Below are 14,298 nucleotides of genomic sequence, written 5' to 3' on the forward strand. Positions count from 1 at the left end.
AAGCTGTAAGCCTCAAATATCCTGAGAGAGCGCGGTTGCTATTTTTGAGGGTTTCGATAGATTCAGTACTTAGATTATGCTTGTCTGGAAGCCTGTGAAACATCACAGGATATTCTAATGCTTCTTTTCTGAGTGCGGTCTCTTCCATTTTCGGAGCTGTTCCCGTGTCCCTGGACTGAGCTGGGATGAGCCCTGGGGCTCTGCACGCGGCCTGAGGAATCCCAGAGTTTCCAAGGTGCAGGGCTGGGCGTCTTGGAGTTCCGAGCAGCGGCGCGGTTAGAGGCTGGAGTCGCACAGTGTTTCCTCCCCGGCTGTTGCGTCGAGCACGGCTGGAGAGGTGTTTACCGGTGTCCTAGCAACGATGCGCGAGGCACGGGGTGCCAGGCGACTGCAGGTGAGTGGTCGCGGTGGCGTGCGCTTAGATCAGGCTCACAGCCTGGATTTTGTTCAGGCCCTTGTCTCCCATCTAGTCTCGTCTCTCTTGGTCTCCACTGTGGTGCCTCTCTCCCCAGCATCTCCAGTCCATCAGCTGTCTCCTCCCACCTTATGTTCCATACTCTGGGTTCTTCCCTTCAAGTACTTTCCTTCTGCCCAGAGTCGGCCTGGGGACCTCCTGCCTTCCATCAGTTCCTGCCCACTGCTCCACTTCAGCTCTTTCCTGGTCTTCAGATATGGATCCCTTCCTTCGCCCTCTGCTCGGCTTCCTGCTCTCACCTTGACCCTCATCGCCCACCTCTTTCTGTATCTCTACCACATCAGAGTACTAGGGGCTCCTACTGCAGGGCTTGGGCTTGAAATGTCCCCGCTTGGTGCCAGGGTTCTTCTGTCTTCTAGTGGTCATCAATGTCCTGGCTCTCCATAGATGTTACACTTAGCCTCATAAAAAATTGGATTGTTACAGTGATTATTTCCAAAATGATTGCAATTTGTAAATGATAAAGGAAGCTTGGAGCTTAGCATAAAAGAAAACACACTTTGTTCCTATTTAACTTTGAACTTTCCTTGGAAACATTAAAGACATTAATTCATAAGATATGCGTTATGTATTTGCTGTAACCATGTTTGTTAAAGTCAAAAGAACTAACAGAGTGATGTCGATGGGGCTGGGAGAAACTGTCTTGATAAAATGCCAGAGTTTTTGTTTGCTTGTTTGAACACCACCGATTTTCCACTTTCTTTCTTAAGAATATTGCTCTCACTTTCAGGATTGTCCCCGCATTGGAGGCATTCTTAGGGCTTCTGCTTATGCTTAGTAGAGGCTGTTCATTTCTGGGCTCCTCAGCATTGATTGAGAAAAGGAATTTATACAGTCTTAAACGTGAGTTTAATTTATATTTCCATAATAATTTCTCATGAGCAAAAGAACTTTCTGCGTGTCTTAGTTCCCTTCAAAGTGTCTTCTAAGAGGTCTTCACACTGTTGCCTGTCGACTACCATAGCCCTGTGTGGTTCATAAAACACAGTTTCCTTTAGAAAGAGTGAAGGAAAGAAATGGTGCACACACTGCATTGTATGCGTCCTGAAGCAGAGACGGTTAAATATGGGGAGAATGTCCACTGAAGCTCTTCTGGATTAGACAAAGCATTTGCACATTTCAATTGTTTATAGTTATTCTCTGAACACTAAGAAACTAAAGTGTCAGGTAAACACGTTTTCGTATTTGACATCAAAAGTGCTTCCAAGCACCTAGAAATAGAAAAAAGAAATCACAGAAAGATCTGTACATCATATTTTGTCTCACCGAACCGATATTTCTGTATGTCTACAATACACACACACACACACACACACACACACACACTGAAGTGGTTTTCCACAACACCTGGTCTTTGTAACAAATATCTTGTAATGACAACTTATTATTTTGCAACCAAGAGAATAGATAATAATCTTACATAAATAATACATTTTTAACACTAATAATGGTCTGTGAAGAAGAAGAATTGTAAATGTTTAGGTATCATTACACTAGACTATCTTAGGGAGTTTGTCTAAGTTGAAATTACCGGGATGTGGTCTGCTTCCACACACGAGCTAACACCAGTGTGTCAGAATGTATCTTAAATTTTGTGGCTGCCATTTGTCATCATAGTGTGATTTCACAAGACACTGAGCTCCTGATTGAAGTTCAATATAGACAAAATATGAAAACGTTTGTTTCATTTATATGACAACTCCAATCCTGAGATATTCCGTGCATGTTAAAGCTGCTCTGGCTTTCCTAAAATGGAGGGAAATTTTAGGCTGTGATTTTAACTTATATGAAGTTTTCCAAATACCAGATGCTGCAGATTTCAGCAGAGTTCTTCCTGCTGGGCACTCTTATGCATGAGAACAATATTTGCACCCTTCCCACTAGATGCCAACAATCTCTCTTCCTGCCATTTGATCACTATGAATAGACACGTCTACAGTGGTGCTGTTCTGCTTCCCAGCAGGAAATAGTCCCCTGGAGAGTGCTGCAAACCCTGTTATTGGATTTTACATTTTAATGTGGTACAGAAAGTAAAATCTCCACTCTGCGTCAAACTTTTATTTCAATGCCTTTGTTAAAGTGGCAGATAAGAAAAGCTCAATTTGTTTATTTGTATTTAATTTTATGACCATCTAATATTCTGAAGGGAAGGTTTTACCAATCAATGGCATTACGAAAATATAGTAAGTTGTTACTTTGTTCTTACTTAATTTTTCAGATAAAATCATCTTTTAAAGATCTCCTTATACAGACAAATTTCTGTTTAGTCAAAGTGAAAGACATTTTATTGGATTTGTTTTAAATTTTATTGCTACACTGTTTTGATAAGTTTAGATAGACTCTAACCTGTTCCTACAGTTGTCAGACTTACACTTACGAAAACAGTAAGCTTATTTTCCATATGATCTCTAAGCAGGACTACAGGACTCCCTCCTGTGCCCTGAATAAGCACGATATACTCTACTAACTTTCCTCAAGAATTAAAATGGTAATTCCCAATCACAGTTTGATCCTATTTTTAAACCTCAGATGTATGCAAGGAACTCAAGAGACTTGGGAGAGGGCTCGCCTGCCTTCAGTGCCCCAAGGCTGATATTATAACTGTAAGAGAATTAGAACAACAGGTTTCATTTAATTGCCTAATTCTAATTGATGTGTAGCTCAGATCAAATTGTGTGTGTGTGTGTGTGTGTGTTTCACTCAAACCCCAGCCTCTGTCAGAGCTGGGAAGCAACACTCTTACTGCCAACCTCCTGATTCTGTTTTTCCATTCTCAAAGTTTTCTTCTTTGAACTTTCTGTGCAGCTGTTCTGTTTCTTAGACTCTTGAAAATTAGAAAGACATTATTAATTTCAGGGTAGGCTAATACTGGAAATTCCTTCAATACAACTTTGTTTTATGTAGTGATGCTTAGCTGTTTTATTGCATTGAGGAACAGTTAGATTGTTAAAAACGCTGAATGTAGGCTAGATAACACTAGTGTAAAATCTTGAAAATGAAGAAATGTTCATGTGAAAATCTGGATGAATCTAACTCTTTCTGTTTTGCTGTAGGGTGTGCTCTGAGCTTGTCTCAGAGGATTAACAGCCCCATGGGTGTGGCGTTGGCCAGGTCAGCACAGTGGACTGCTGCAGGGTATGAGACTGGAACCCTGGAGATCACTCCTCTGAATGAGTCAATATTGAATGAAATTACTAAGTTTGTGGAGTCTTTTGCTTATAAATATCCCCAAGAGGCAAAATTTGTTTTTGTAGAACCACTTGAGTGGAAAACATATTTGGAACCCTCAGCATTTGAATCAGGTTATGTTATCAGGTAAGCCACATTAATTGCTTCTAGAATTCAATGTAACTTTATTTAGATTTTCACTGACTGGGTGAGGGGTTGGGGCTAATTAACAATCTCTTAAACTTGTTGCAAAGTGGAGATATATAGGATACTCAAGGAGATTTCAGGTAGAAACATGGGATTTATTTATTTTTAATTTAAACGTCATTCCATTTTGATAGAGGATGCATTTTTTTCAGATCTCAGCTTTCCCCTTCCTGCTTGCCCTTCCACACATCTATGTGACCTTCTGGATGTTTGTAGCCACTGGCTGTGATGCCTGCTATAACCAAACCCTTACAGAATTTAACCATCTCATTCCATAGTCTAACACGAGGAGGGTGGAGAATTTTCCTTAATATATGAGAGGATAAAACCTGGTGCTTCATGCATGTTACACATGTGCTCCATAATTGATCTCCACTCAAAGTCTTTAAGGGAGAAACTTTCTAGCAAAGAGTTTCAAATATGAGATTTATGAAGATCCTACCAGTAGTTCAAAGAATGGAGTATCAGTTCATTTCTTTTAAACATATGTATATGTGGACATATGTGTGTATGAGCACACACAAGCATGCATATGGATATATACTATCCATGGTTAAACATATATATATATGTATCACTGTATGCTGTCTTTGAGTGACGAGCAAGCACAGGCGTATTTACTTGAGGGTGCACCCTCAGTTAACTATGTAGCTTGGTTATTCCCTTTGTCATACCTGTCCCTTTTTGATGTTGCATTTTCTCTCTTAAAGACTGATCTCATGCAAAGCACTTCACCAACACTTCCTACAAACAGATTTCTCTTTCCATTTGGGACTGTTTGGGCAATAAAGTCATGATTTCATTTTAACAATTGCAACCCACTCCTAAACTGCATTGAAGAGCTCTTTAGTGCCAAGCCTCCCTTTTCTGAACTTTCATACTTTAATGTCTGCCAAGCATCCCTCACTATCTTCCCCAGAACTAGTCATTTGTAGATGACTACCCAATTCTTGGTTCCTTCCACCTAAGTTCAATGTTTTTTTTTGTTTTTCTAAACATTCAAAAGATGGTCTCAGCTGTAAAACCAATTAGAAACACATTAACTACTTTGACAAAAGATGGTTTTATAGCAAATAACAGAAAAAAAATGTTATCATATCTGGCCTCTGCATTCCTTCCATGTGCCAAGTACCAACATGACCACATCTGTCCTTAGCTGGTGGGGATGCAGCCCACTCCTCGATGGTGTCGCTGTTTTTCTTTTGAACAAATTCTTTTGACTTAATTTCTACATGTAGCCTCTGCCAGCAGTTTTGCTGCATGCTTTCCCCTCCTGAGGGAGAGATGTGGACATTTTGATGTCATATGTGTCTTAAAACAGCAGCCTATATTTGACTATATTACTTATGTCAAATTTATTATGAAAGTTTCACTTTTGCTGCCCATCACTTTTGCCTCTGACCTTTACTAAAGATGTCTTTGATGTGGGAAGGGATGAGACAGGTCCAATGGTATCACTTACTAGGAACTGGACCATGCTTGTGTGGCTCTGATGAAAACCACATGGGTACTGACTGCCCTAAAAGAGACAAAAATTCACAGGTAAGATTTTGTTAATATCAGAAAATACTAAACACTTTATGTGTCTAGGTCTTAACACTATATCTTGACTTACATGCCAAGTTAAGGAATGTTCATCAATTTATAGTCACTCTTCTATTACTGTGACAAAATGTCTGAGGCATCAACTTGAAAGGAGGAAAAGGTTTATTTTGGCTCATAGTTTCTGATACTTGTTTTTCTGTCCCATTGTTTTGGAACTGTTGTAAGGTAGCAGGAGTGTGTGGTAGAAGAAACTTAACTCACCTAATGGTATCTGGAAAATAAAGAGAGTCTGAAGATACAAAGTCCCAGTACTCCTTTCCAGGGCATACTCTCTGGCATCTTTGTGTTCCTTCTTGTAGTTGTGATAAAAATACCTTGACAATTGAGGTAAAGAGGGCGTGTCTCACTCACATTTGTGGGTTATAGTCTATTACAGCAGAGAGTTAGACTGACAGGAGGGAGCTGTTCACATCACTCACAGCCAGGAAGCAGAGAGAGGTAAATACACTCCTGCTGCTACTCAGCCTCTGTCACAGGTAATTTTTTTGAATTTGACACAAACCTAGACACACCGTAGAAGAAAGAATCCCAAGAGAGGAAATTGCCTCCATAGGATGTACTTGTGGGCATATCTGTGGGGGGGATTTTCTTAATTGCAGTTGATTGTAGTAGGGCCCAACACACTTGGGTAGTGCCATCTCTGGGTAAAGGGATTAGAGCTGAATAAGAAGAGTACCTGATAACTCCAGGAGAGCCAAGTCAGTAACAGTGTTACTGTACTGTTTCTGCCTCAGGTCTGACCTCTAGGTTGCTGCTTGGAGTATCTGCCTTGGATTTCCTTGAAAATGGACTGTAACCTACAAGCTAAATAAATTCCTTATTCCTCAGGTTGCTTTTGGTTAGTGTTTAATCACAGCAAGAGAAAGCAAGGCAGAGCAGAAATTAGTACCAGGAACATGAAGTATTGCTGTGATGGACCTGGCCATTTGACTTTTTTTTTTTTTTTTGATTATCCTGGGAAGAAAATGAAAGATTTTGGAACTTTGGGCTGAAAGAGCTTTTTAAGTGTTCAGAACTTAATGAGATGTTGTGGGAGTTTGGAAGATAAGAATGTCAATAGAAAGAAAGACCATGGAGGGTAATGAAGTTTTGGGGGAAGGTTTTTTGTATCCCTCCAAGACTACTGGGGATGTTTGTGTGAGAATTGAGAATCAGTAGTTTATGGACAGCTGAAGCAGGAGAATCACATTAACAAGAGACCACCCCCACTAATTTGAAACCTTTGGTCTACTAGGACAATCAGTGCTGGTTAGCTGCAGCTGAAAAAAATCAGCTGAGATTAATAAGAGACCAACATCATTGAGGTGAAATTTTCTGGGAACCATTTCCTCAGGGTCAACATATAGAAGCTGTGGTCCAGAGGGGCCAAAGCTGCATTTCAAGGTAGATGCTGAACTTGGCAATGTGTGAGACTTTCTCATGTAGTGTGCATTTTGAAGGCATAACAGAGTCAAAGAGAAACCTGATGTTTGGGACCATGTGAGACCCAGAGCGGCCAATGGTACAGGTACAATCCCAGTTGTAGGAGAGCCCTAAGGATTGAAGGGACTGGCATCATAAGGAGCCTCTGTGGTGTTGTAGTCCTTGCTTCTCTGCTGGTAGACGTCAGCTGGTGAGCAATGAGAGTGGGCCAGTCCCCTTTCCTAGTGGCCACCTCGAGTCTCGGTATACCCAGTTCAATGGCTTTATGCTTTTGGCTCTCAAACAGCCTAGAGCTCAGCCTTACGCCCTTCTGTTTAAAATTGGGTGACCAACCCTTTACCTTCATCACCCTTAGAAATGTCCTTCATCCTAAAAACTGTTTCAAGGAGCTTGTTGTGTAGATAATACAGTTTCTACACAGATGCCATGGCTACCTTGACAAGCATTTCATGCATCTCATTATCCCACGGCGCTCAGCAGCTTCCAGATGCAGTTACTGTGGGAGGTACGCCAACCTAAAAAAATAAACAAACAAATGAAATCAAACACTAAAAATAGGTGAAACCACAAAGAATCAAAAACCTGGGAGAGCTAATAATTTCTGATCTAGGAAAGGCCATTTAGAAAATTTGGTTATGATGTTAAGAGCAAAAGAAACTGACTTACAGTAGATAATCCATAGAAGGTTCTAGTTTGCCTTTCTGTTCATAAACACAAAGTAGACGAGAAAACCACTAATTACTAACCACTAAGCACTGTGGGATAAAATAAAGTAACACTGGACACTGAATGTGACTGTCTTGGTGGAACTTTTATTGAGCTTCTCAAAAGACACCAAAACCAAGCAGACCCTTAGAGAAACAAACCTGACAACTGTGACTAATTGCGTTCAGAGTGAATTCTAAGAGCTGTGGGGATCTTGTCCTGGGAGGCCTGCTGCTCTGGATGCTGGGAGCTTGGGAGCTGAGTCTCAGCATGGGAGTGATGAGGGGGAAGGGCAAGCTTTCAGTCAGAGCCATTTCTAGTTCCTGGGGACTCCAGGATAGTCAGTCTTCCTAAATATCTTCTTGATAACGTTTCCTGATGTGAAGATAACTTCAGCTTTCATCTCCCCCCATTTTGTAGTGCAACAACAGCTGAATCAGAAGAAGCTGATAAAGATGGACACCCCCTGCTGTTTCTCTCTGTACCTTATATTAAAGTCAGGAGCTTTGGGCAGCTGTCACAGTTGTTATCCATTGCCACAGACAGCAAGCTGCAGGAGGCACAGGCCTGTATTGAAGGTGATACTCCACTTGTGATGTGAACTTTCAGACACTCAATCTTGGGGGAGGGAGATGCTTTAAGTATATTCACTTGAAAAAAATTCTACCATGTAAAAGATAAAACATCGTATGTACTACTTCATGAAACTTGTTCATGTCCCTGGCTGAACTGTTAGTATCCAGTTTATTTCAAATGTAAAGTCTGGTGTGTCACTGGTAGGCTTCTAGGGTTCTCATTTAAGCATATGGCTTCTGGAAGTGCCTTGTAGTCTGTAAGGTCATGCTTGAAGAAAGGTTACAGGGAGAAGCATCTAAGGCTACTGTACCTTAGCATACAGCATTGTTCAGGGCAGCCAGTTTCCTCCAAGAGGGATTTGGTTTTTGTGTTTTGTTTTGTTTTGTTTTGAGGAGACAGCCTTTCTTGTTTTTCTTCATTCAATCTGTTTGTGACACCATAGCCTTCTGTGAATAATTATGTGCATTCAGCTACATGGGAAAATTTTCCTTATCCTGAGGAGACACTCTGATCTCATTATTATTCATTCATAACAGTTTAATGTGAAAAATACTGCAATTGGTCTCTTACACTTGTGTAATGCACATTTACCATCAGGAAAAAAACCCACTTACAGGTAACAATGGATCCCATGTCTTTTGTGGGCTTAGAATAGGTAACCAGTGGGCTTCAGGAATATGGTAACTGAGTTCTGTCTACTTCTATATGAGGTTAGAGGGTACACCTTAAAATGTTAAAAATGTTAGGGCTGGACAGATGGCTCAATGGGTAAAGAGGACATGTGCAAGGATTAGGACTTCAAATCCAAAAACTGACATAAAATGCTGAACAGTTGTGTATGTGTGTAAGCCAAGCACTGTGGGTACGGAGACAGGCAGAGGGTCTCGAGCTTACTGACCGCCAGCCTAGGTCTGGGTTCAGTGCTAACCTATATCAGTAAGGAGAATGATAGAACAGGGTACTGGCATCCTTCTCTGACCTCTGCACACATGAGTATGTGCAACCCATACATATATGTATATATAGTTCACTACATTAAACACACTATGATGTACATAGTTGGCATAACACAATGAAGAACACATGAAGAAGTATAAGACAGCTCCTATAAGGTAGATGCTGATGTGGAAGACAGGAAGTGCATGCTGATAAGAGCCTGATATGGATATCTCCTCAGAGGCCTTCAAGAGTCAGACATATTCAGAGGCAGATGCTCACAACTAGCCATTGAACTGATCATGGGGTTCTCAATAGAGGAGTTAGAGTGAAGACTGAAGGAGAGCTGAAAGGATTTACGGCACCATGAGGAGAGCAACAATACCAACCAACCACAGCTCCCAGGGTCTAAACCACCAGCCTGGGAGCACTTAGGGGGGGATCCAGGGCTTCAGCTGAATATGTAAAAGTGGAGGGCCCTGCTGGGCATAGGTGGAAGAAGAGAACCTTGACCTCATGAAGGCTGGATGCCCCAGGGGGTGGGAATTTTGAGGGTGGGGAGGTGGGAGTGGGGGGGGTAGATAGAGGTTACATCCACAGAGAAGAAGGAGGAGGGGCGAGGGGATTGGGGGTTCCGAGGGGGTGGTGGGGGATGGGGTAAGGGGACAACATAGGAAATGTAAATAAATCATCCAATAAAAAAAAATAAAATAAAATAAAAAAAGAAGGAGGGAGGAATTCAAACAGGCTTGTCTAAAGGAAGCTGAATGAGAGGAACTAAATTAAGGAGAATTTGGTGGGATTTCTTCATCTTTATCTTTGTTGCACTGGGTAATCTTTATTATTTATGTTGATATTTTGTCAGCAAACAGAGACCCTGTAGTGAAAATCTTGGGACCAGATTATGATGAGATGAAAGAAGATAACACTAGCTTGCCTCTTGATACGATCATCAAAGATAAAGAGACGTATATTAAAAGGAAAGTCGCCATCCTGCTGAAGCAGCTGGACCTGCACCTGCTCAACCATTCCCTAAAGCACATTTCACTGTGAGTGCCACTGACGCATCTCAGATGCAGCCACAAAGGTGCTCTCAGCATCTTCCAGAGAAATATAAGAAAGAGGACAATAGTTACTGCTACCGAGTTAACATTTCAGTTTACAAGAGCAGAACATCCATTCTACTGGATTTATTTATACAAGTTCTAATAACAATTTTAGTTATTCTTGCTGGGACAGTCTAGTGGGGTTCTCTCCAGGTCAGAAGGCATTGAACACGTGGCTCTCTTCAAGACTCTTTAGATAATTACACGTACTAAGTGATAGCACAAATAGAACGGAGAGTTTGTGCAGTACAAATTGTGCTTATATTTCGAGTATTTTCCCTGGTATGGTACTATTATTGCAAAATGAACACTTAAGGCAGGCAAGATGGTTCAGTAGGGAGAGACGACTGCTGCCAAGCTTGAGGGCCTAGGTTTTATTCCATGGTAGAGGGAGAGAACTGAGTGACACAAATTGACCTATGACCTTACCATGTGAACTCTGGCACACATGTGAGCCCACACACACATACACTGAATAAAGAAAGAAGTAATTTAAAAAGAAATTAGCATTTATGTGTATTTAATGTTATAGTAGATGTGAATTTCTTTTCCATTTACTTTTTAATTTTATTTTTTCAAGCTTTCAGATATGTACGTATTTTATACTTAGGACATTCACTCTCTTAGCTCCACTTTTGAGACACCCTTCTCCCTTCTCTCTCCCCTGCCACTGGTCCACTTGTCCCCTTTGTCTCTCTGGACATAAATGAATTTCAGCATTGATTACAAATAGGCAGGTCCCCCTGACATGATGGAATGTATCCATGAATTTCCTTTAGATTCTGTTTCAAAGAGGTTGATTTTTTAACATTTGTTTCAGAGAGATCAGTTTGAATCCAGGGACTTTTAAGAAAGATATTGAGTTGCTCAAACGTTTCTCGGGAAAAGGGGAACAGACAGTGCTGGAGTCAATTGAATACACTTCAGGTTGGTGTCTTCTCAGGTTCATTTGACATAATTTATATCTTCATAACTGTGTTCAAAACACTTCCCATAGTTGCCTTCCAGTTAAGTATTCAAGATAATGAACTTTCTTGTTCCCATAATATCTGTTTTATTGAAGCTGATATACTTTCAACTCACTAAGCTGAACTCCTCCTACTTATGGTTTCATGACTGGTTTCAGATTATGAATTTTCAAATGGGTGTCGTGCCCCACCATGGAGACAGATTCAAGGGGAAATCTGTTATGTGCTGGTGAAGCCACACGACGTGGAAACTCTGTGCCTTACCTGCAGCACAGAAGGGGTGTTTTTAAATGGTGTAAGTACTCTTTAAAAGAACATCACAAAATCCAGGTGCCTGTGGTTCTGTGCTAAGTATGTGAGGGGATGCTTGTACCATGGGTTGTGTCCTGAGGTTGGTAGAGAAAAGATCATTGCTCTGTGAGGCTGAAACACCGTCCTTTTCTGTACACCTCCTGGGAAAACCCCAAACCATCTTAATCAGCTTTGGTGGTTGTCACTGCAGGGCATGGAGCCAGTTTTTGAAGAAACAGATTTAGAAGTAGCCCTTCTTACTTCTCCAAATTAAAAACCCTTTGTAAGAATCAGTTCCCAGATTAGCTACACACAGATTGAAGGTAGTAAAAGACAAAAGGCAATTTTGGAAGTTAAGAACTGTAGCATCCACCTCGAGAGTTCATGGGCAAGGAAGTAGAGGAGCCTCTTCAATGTACAAGTTAGGAGCAAGAAGCCCAGCAAGCTGGAATCCAGGGAGCTGGGGTGGGGCCCCTTCTAGGCTGTTCTGAGTCTTATGGAGCTTAGATAGTCTTAATAAAGCAAGCCTCAGCTTGGGGGAGTGGATACTGTCCAGTTTATGCTGGTACTTCAAGAGGTGCCAGACCTGGGACTTGGCCCTATGATGGTGGAGTATCAGTCATTCACTAATGACATCTCTGAGAGCCTGTGGGAAAAGGAGAAACTGAACATTGAAACCAACCATACAGATGGGAAACATGGGAATCAAAACCTATTACTGAAGAGACCCAGTGGGACAGTGGGCTAATTAGAAAGAAGGACATTTTTCCTTTGATTCTTTTTGTCTGAACCTAACCCAAGTTGCTACCAAAACAGAAATTGAATTTAGGTTCCAAGGATCCAAAAGGAGCTTTGGGTGGGTGCCACTGAGCTAGGAGACAAACAGCAGCCAGACTGAGAGCATGCAGCCTCTGAGAGCCTCAGGTTAGCACATGTGAATTTTGCTCTCTTTTTGAGTCATTGAAGTAGCCAGGAGGACCTCAGCTGTCTCCTCAGTGACATGTCATCTTTGGAACCTTCAGTGTGAACTTGGGACACACATAGAAGATCCATGTCCCAGTGGAGAACCCCACTGTCACAGGAGGTGGCTTTACAAGGTCTTCCACCTTGCTTGTATTGGTTTCAGGATCCTGGTACCACATTTAGGATGACCTCCTGGAATCTCCTGGAATCTCCTGGCACCTTTGAGTGCTGCTTTTATTTTTTTTCTCTCATGAGCATTTGACTTGACTTATTTCTGCAGAGAGAAAGTAGGGTATACTCCTGGTTATTGGCTTGTTTGATATTTTAGAAAAGTAAAAGTTCTAGTTATGATTCCGGATTTTGCTACTTTGTGAGTTCATCTTTTTCCCAACCTTTATCCCTCTGATTTCACCTCCTAACACTAGATAGGAAAGAAACAAGAATAGAGAGTAAGGAATAGCAACATTCTTGAATTGTAGGAGTTAGTTCTGGTTCTTCCTCCTAGCTCCATGTTCTCAGAAGTCAGACACAGCCTCAAACTATATTCACAAATACCTAGGCCACCTAGCTAGAGCCTAGCTAGCTGACATCATTAGCTTAAGATCACCCATTTGTTTTAATCAAGGCTGGTCTCAACTCACAAGGAACCTGTCTCTGTCTTTGTCTCCCAAGTATTGGAATCAAAAGCATGAGTTTATTTATTTAGTATGTACTCTTGAAACCATTTATATCAATTTTTATCTTTCTTCCTTCTTTGGAGATTACTATCTATGAATATTTATTTATCCTTTTTCTCTATTAATTTAATATCCTTCCCTGTATTAAACTTTATTTAAACTCCTTTCCATTTTAGTGCATGAGCACACTCTCCAGCATATTGTAGGTGCTCAGAGGTCTCTGCCTGGGTTATGAATCATGTGCTAGGCTGATCCATCATCAGTTCTCCTGTGGGACCCCCATGTCTAAGGACACTAATGGGCTAATCAGAGTATTGTTGACACCCTTCCTCATTGAGGGTAGTAAGTCCTCCAATCCATGCCATTTTTCGTTAGACCATTATCTACCAGTGTATTCAATTGGATGCTATGATAGCATATCATATTTAGACCTCAATTGACATGAATCCCTTGTCTTTATACATTTAAAACTGTATCATATTGTCTCTATGACGTGTGTTTATTTAACTTATTTTTCTTCTCTGACAAAAGTGATTCATATTATGTATTGCCAAATTGATAATTAACATTCAATAGTCAAAAAGACTAACAGTAGTATTTTTCTATTCTCTTGTCCAGAGGTCTCTTGCTTCCCTAGTTGAATGCTTTACTTCTTCTGGAAAGATAAAAGTAAACAACCCTGCCCAGCCCTAACGCTGGGTCCTTACATTGAGGAACAGAATAGATCTTCCTTAGGGCAAATCCCTTTTGTCAACAGAAAAAGCATTATCTTTTAAGTCAAAATTATAAATATACCTTATATGGATAAATATATATTCCCCTTTCCTTTATAAAAATCTAAGATTGATGTGAATTTATTTTTTAAATTTCTAAGAACATTACTACTTATTATTAAGCAAAAAGATACTACATAGTACTTTCAAGGGAAAAATGTATCATTTTGAATTTTAGATTGTCAATCTTAAGTGGCTGTATTTATTAGCAGAGGGTCTCTCTCTGACTTTATTGTTTTGTTGGAATCTCCAGGCTGTTCTGCAGTCCTGGCTCTGAACAGTCAGGTCTTTTGCCAGCCAACAATCTCAATACCATGTGTCCTGTCATGCTTGGTTAGGCCAGAGCCTCTGACCTCTGCCCACTCCATGAAGATAGTGGGCCTGTGGCAGGTTGGGGTTGAAACCTTTGAATCTCTTCCCAACCCT

The 14,298-nt window shown here is 40.9% G+C and overlaps 1 protein-coding gene across 1 annotated transcript in view; it reads left to right on the forward strand.

Annotated features, from left to right (window-relative positions):
• The first annotated feature begins 369 nt into the window (after window positions 1-369).
• Window positions 370-14,298, forward strand: part of Armc4 (armadillo repeat containing 4) — a 159,810-nt gene continuing 145,881 nt past the window's right edge. Inside the window, exons 1-7 of the mRNA XM_028763922.1 lie at window positions 370-394; window positions 1,206-1,318; window positions 3,554-3,790; window positions 8,003-8,160; window positions 9,960-10,143; window positions 11,021-11,127; window positions 11,327-11,463. Coding sequence (XP_028619755.1) covers window positions 3,567-3,790; window positions 8,003-8,160; window positions 9,960-10,143; window positions 11,021-11,127; window positions 11,327-11,463 — 810 coding nt within the window. The 5' untranslated portion in view covers window positions 370-394; window positions 1,206-1,318; window positions 3,554-3,566. The remainder of the gene's footprint in view (window positions 395-1,205; window positions 1,319-3,553; window positions 3,791-8,002; window positions 8,161-9,959; window positions 10,144-11,020; window positions 11,128-11,326; window positions 11,464-14,298) is intronic.

Source organism: Grammomys surdaster, unplaced genomic scaffold (assembly GCF_004785775.1).
Source record: "Grammomys surdaster isolate TR1022 unplaced genomic scaffold, NIH_TR_1.0 140, whole genome shotgun sequence".
Classification (NCBI taxonomy): domain Eukaryota; kingdom Metazoa; phylum Chordata; class Mammalia; order Rodentia; family Muridae; genus Grammomys; species Grammomys surdaster.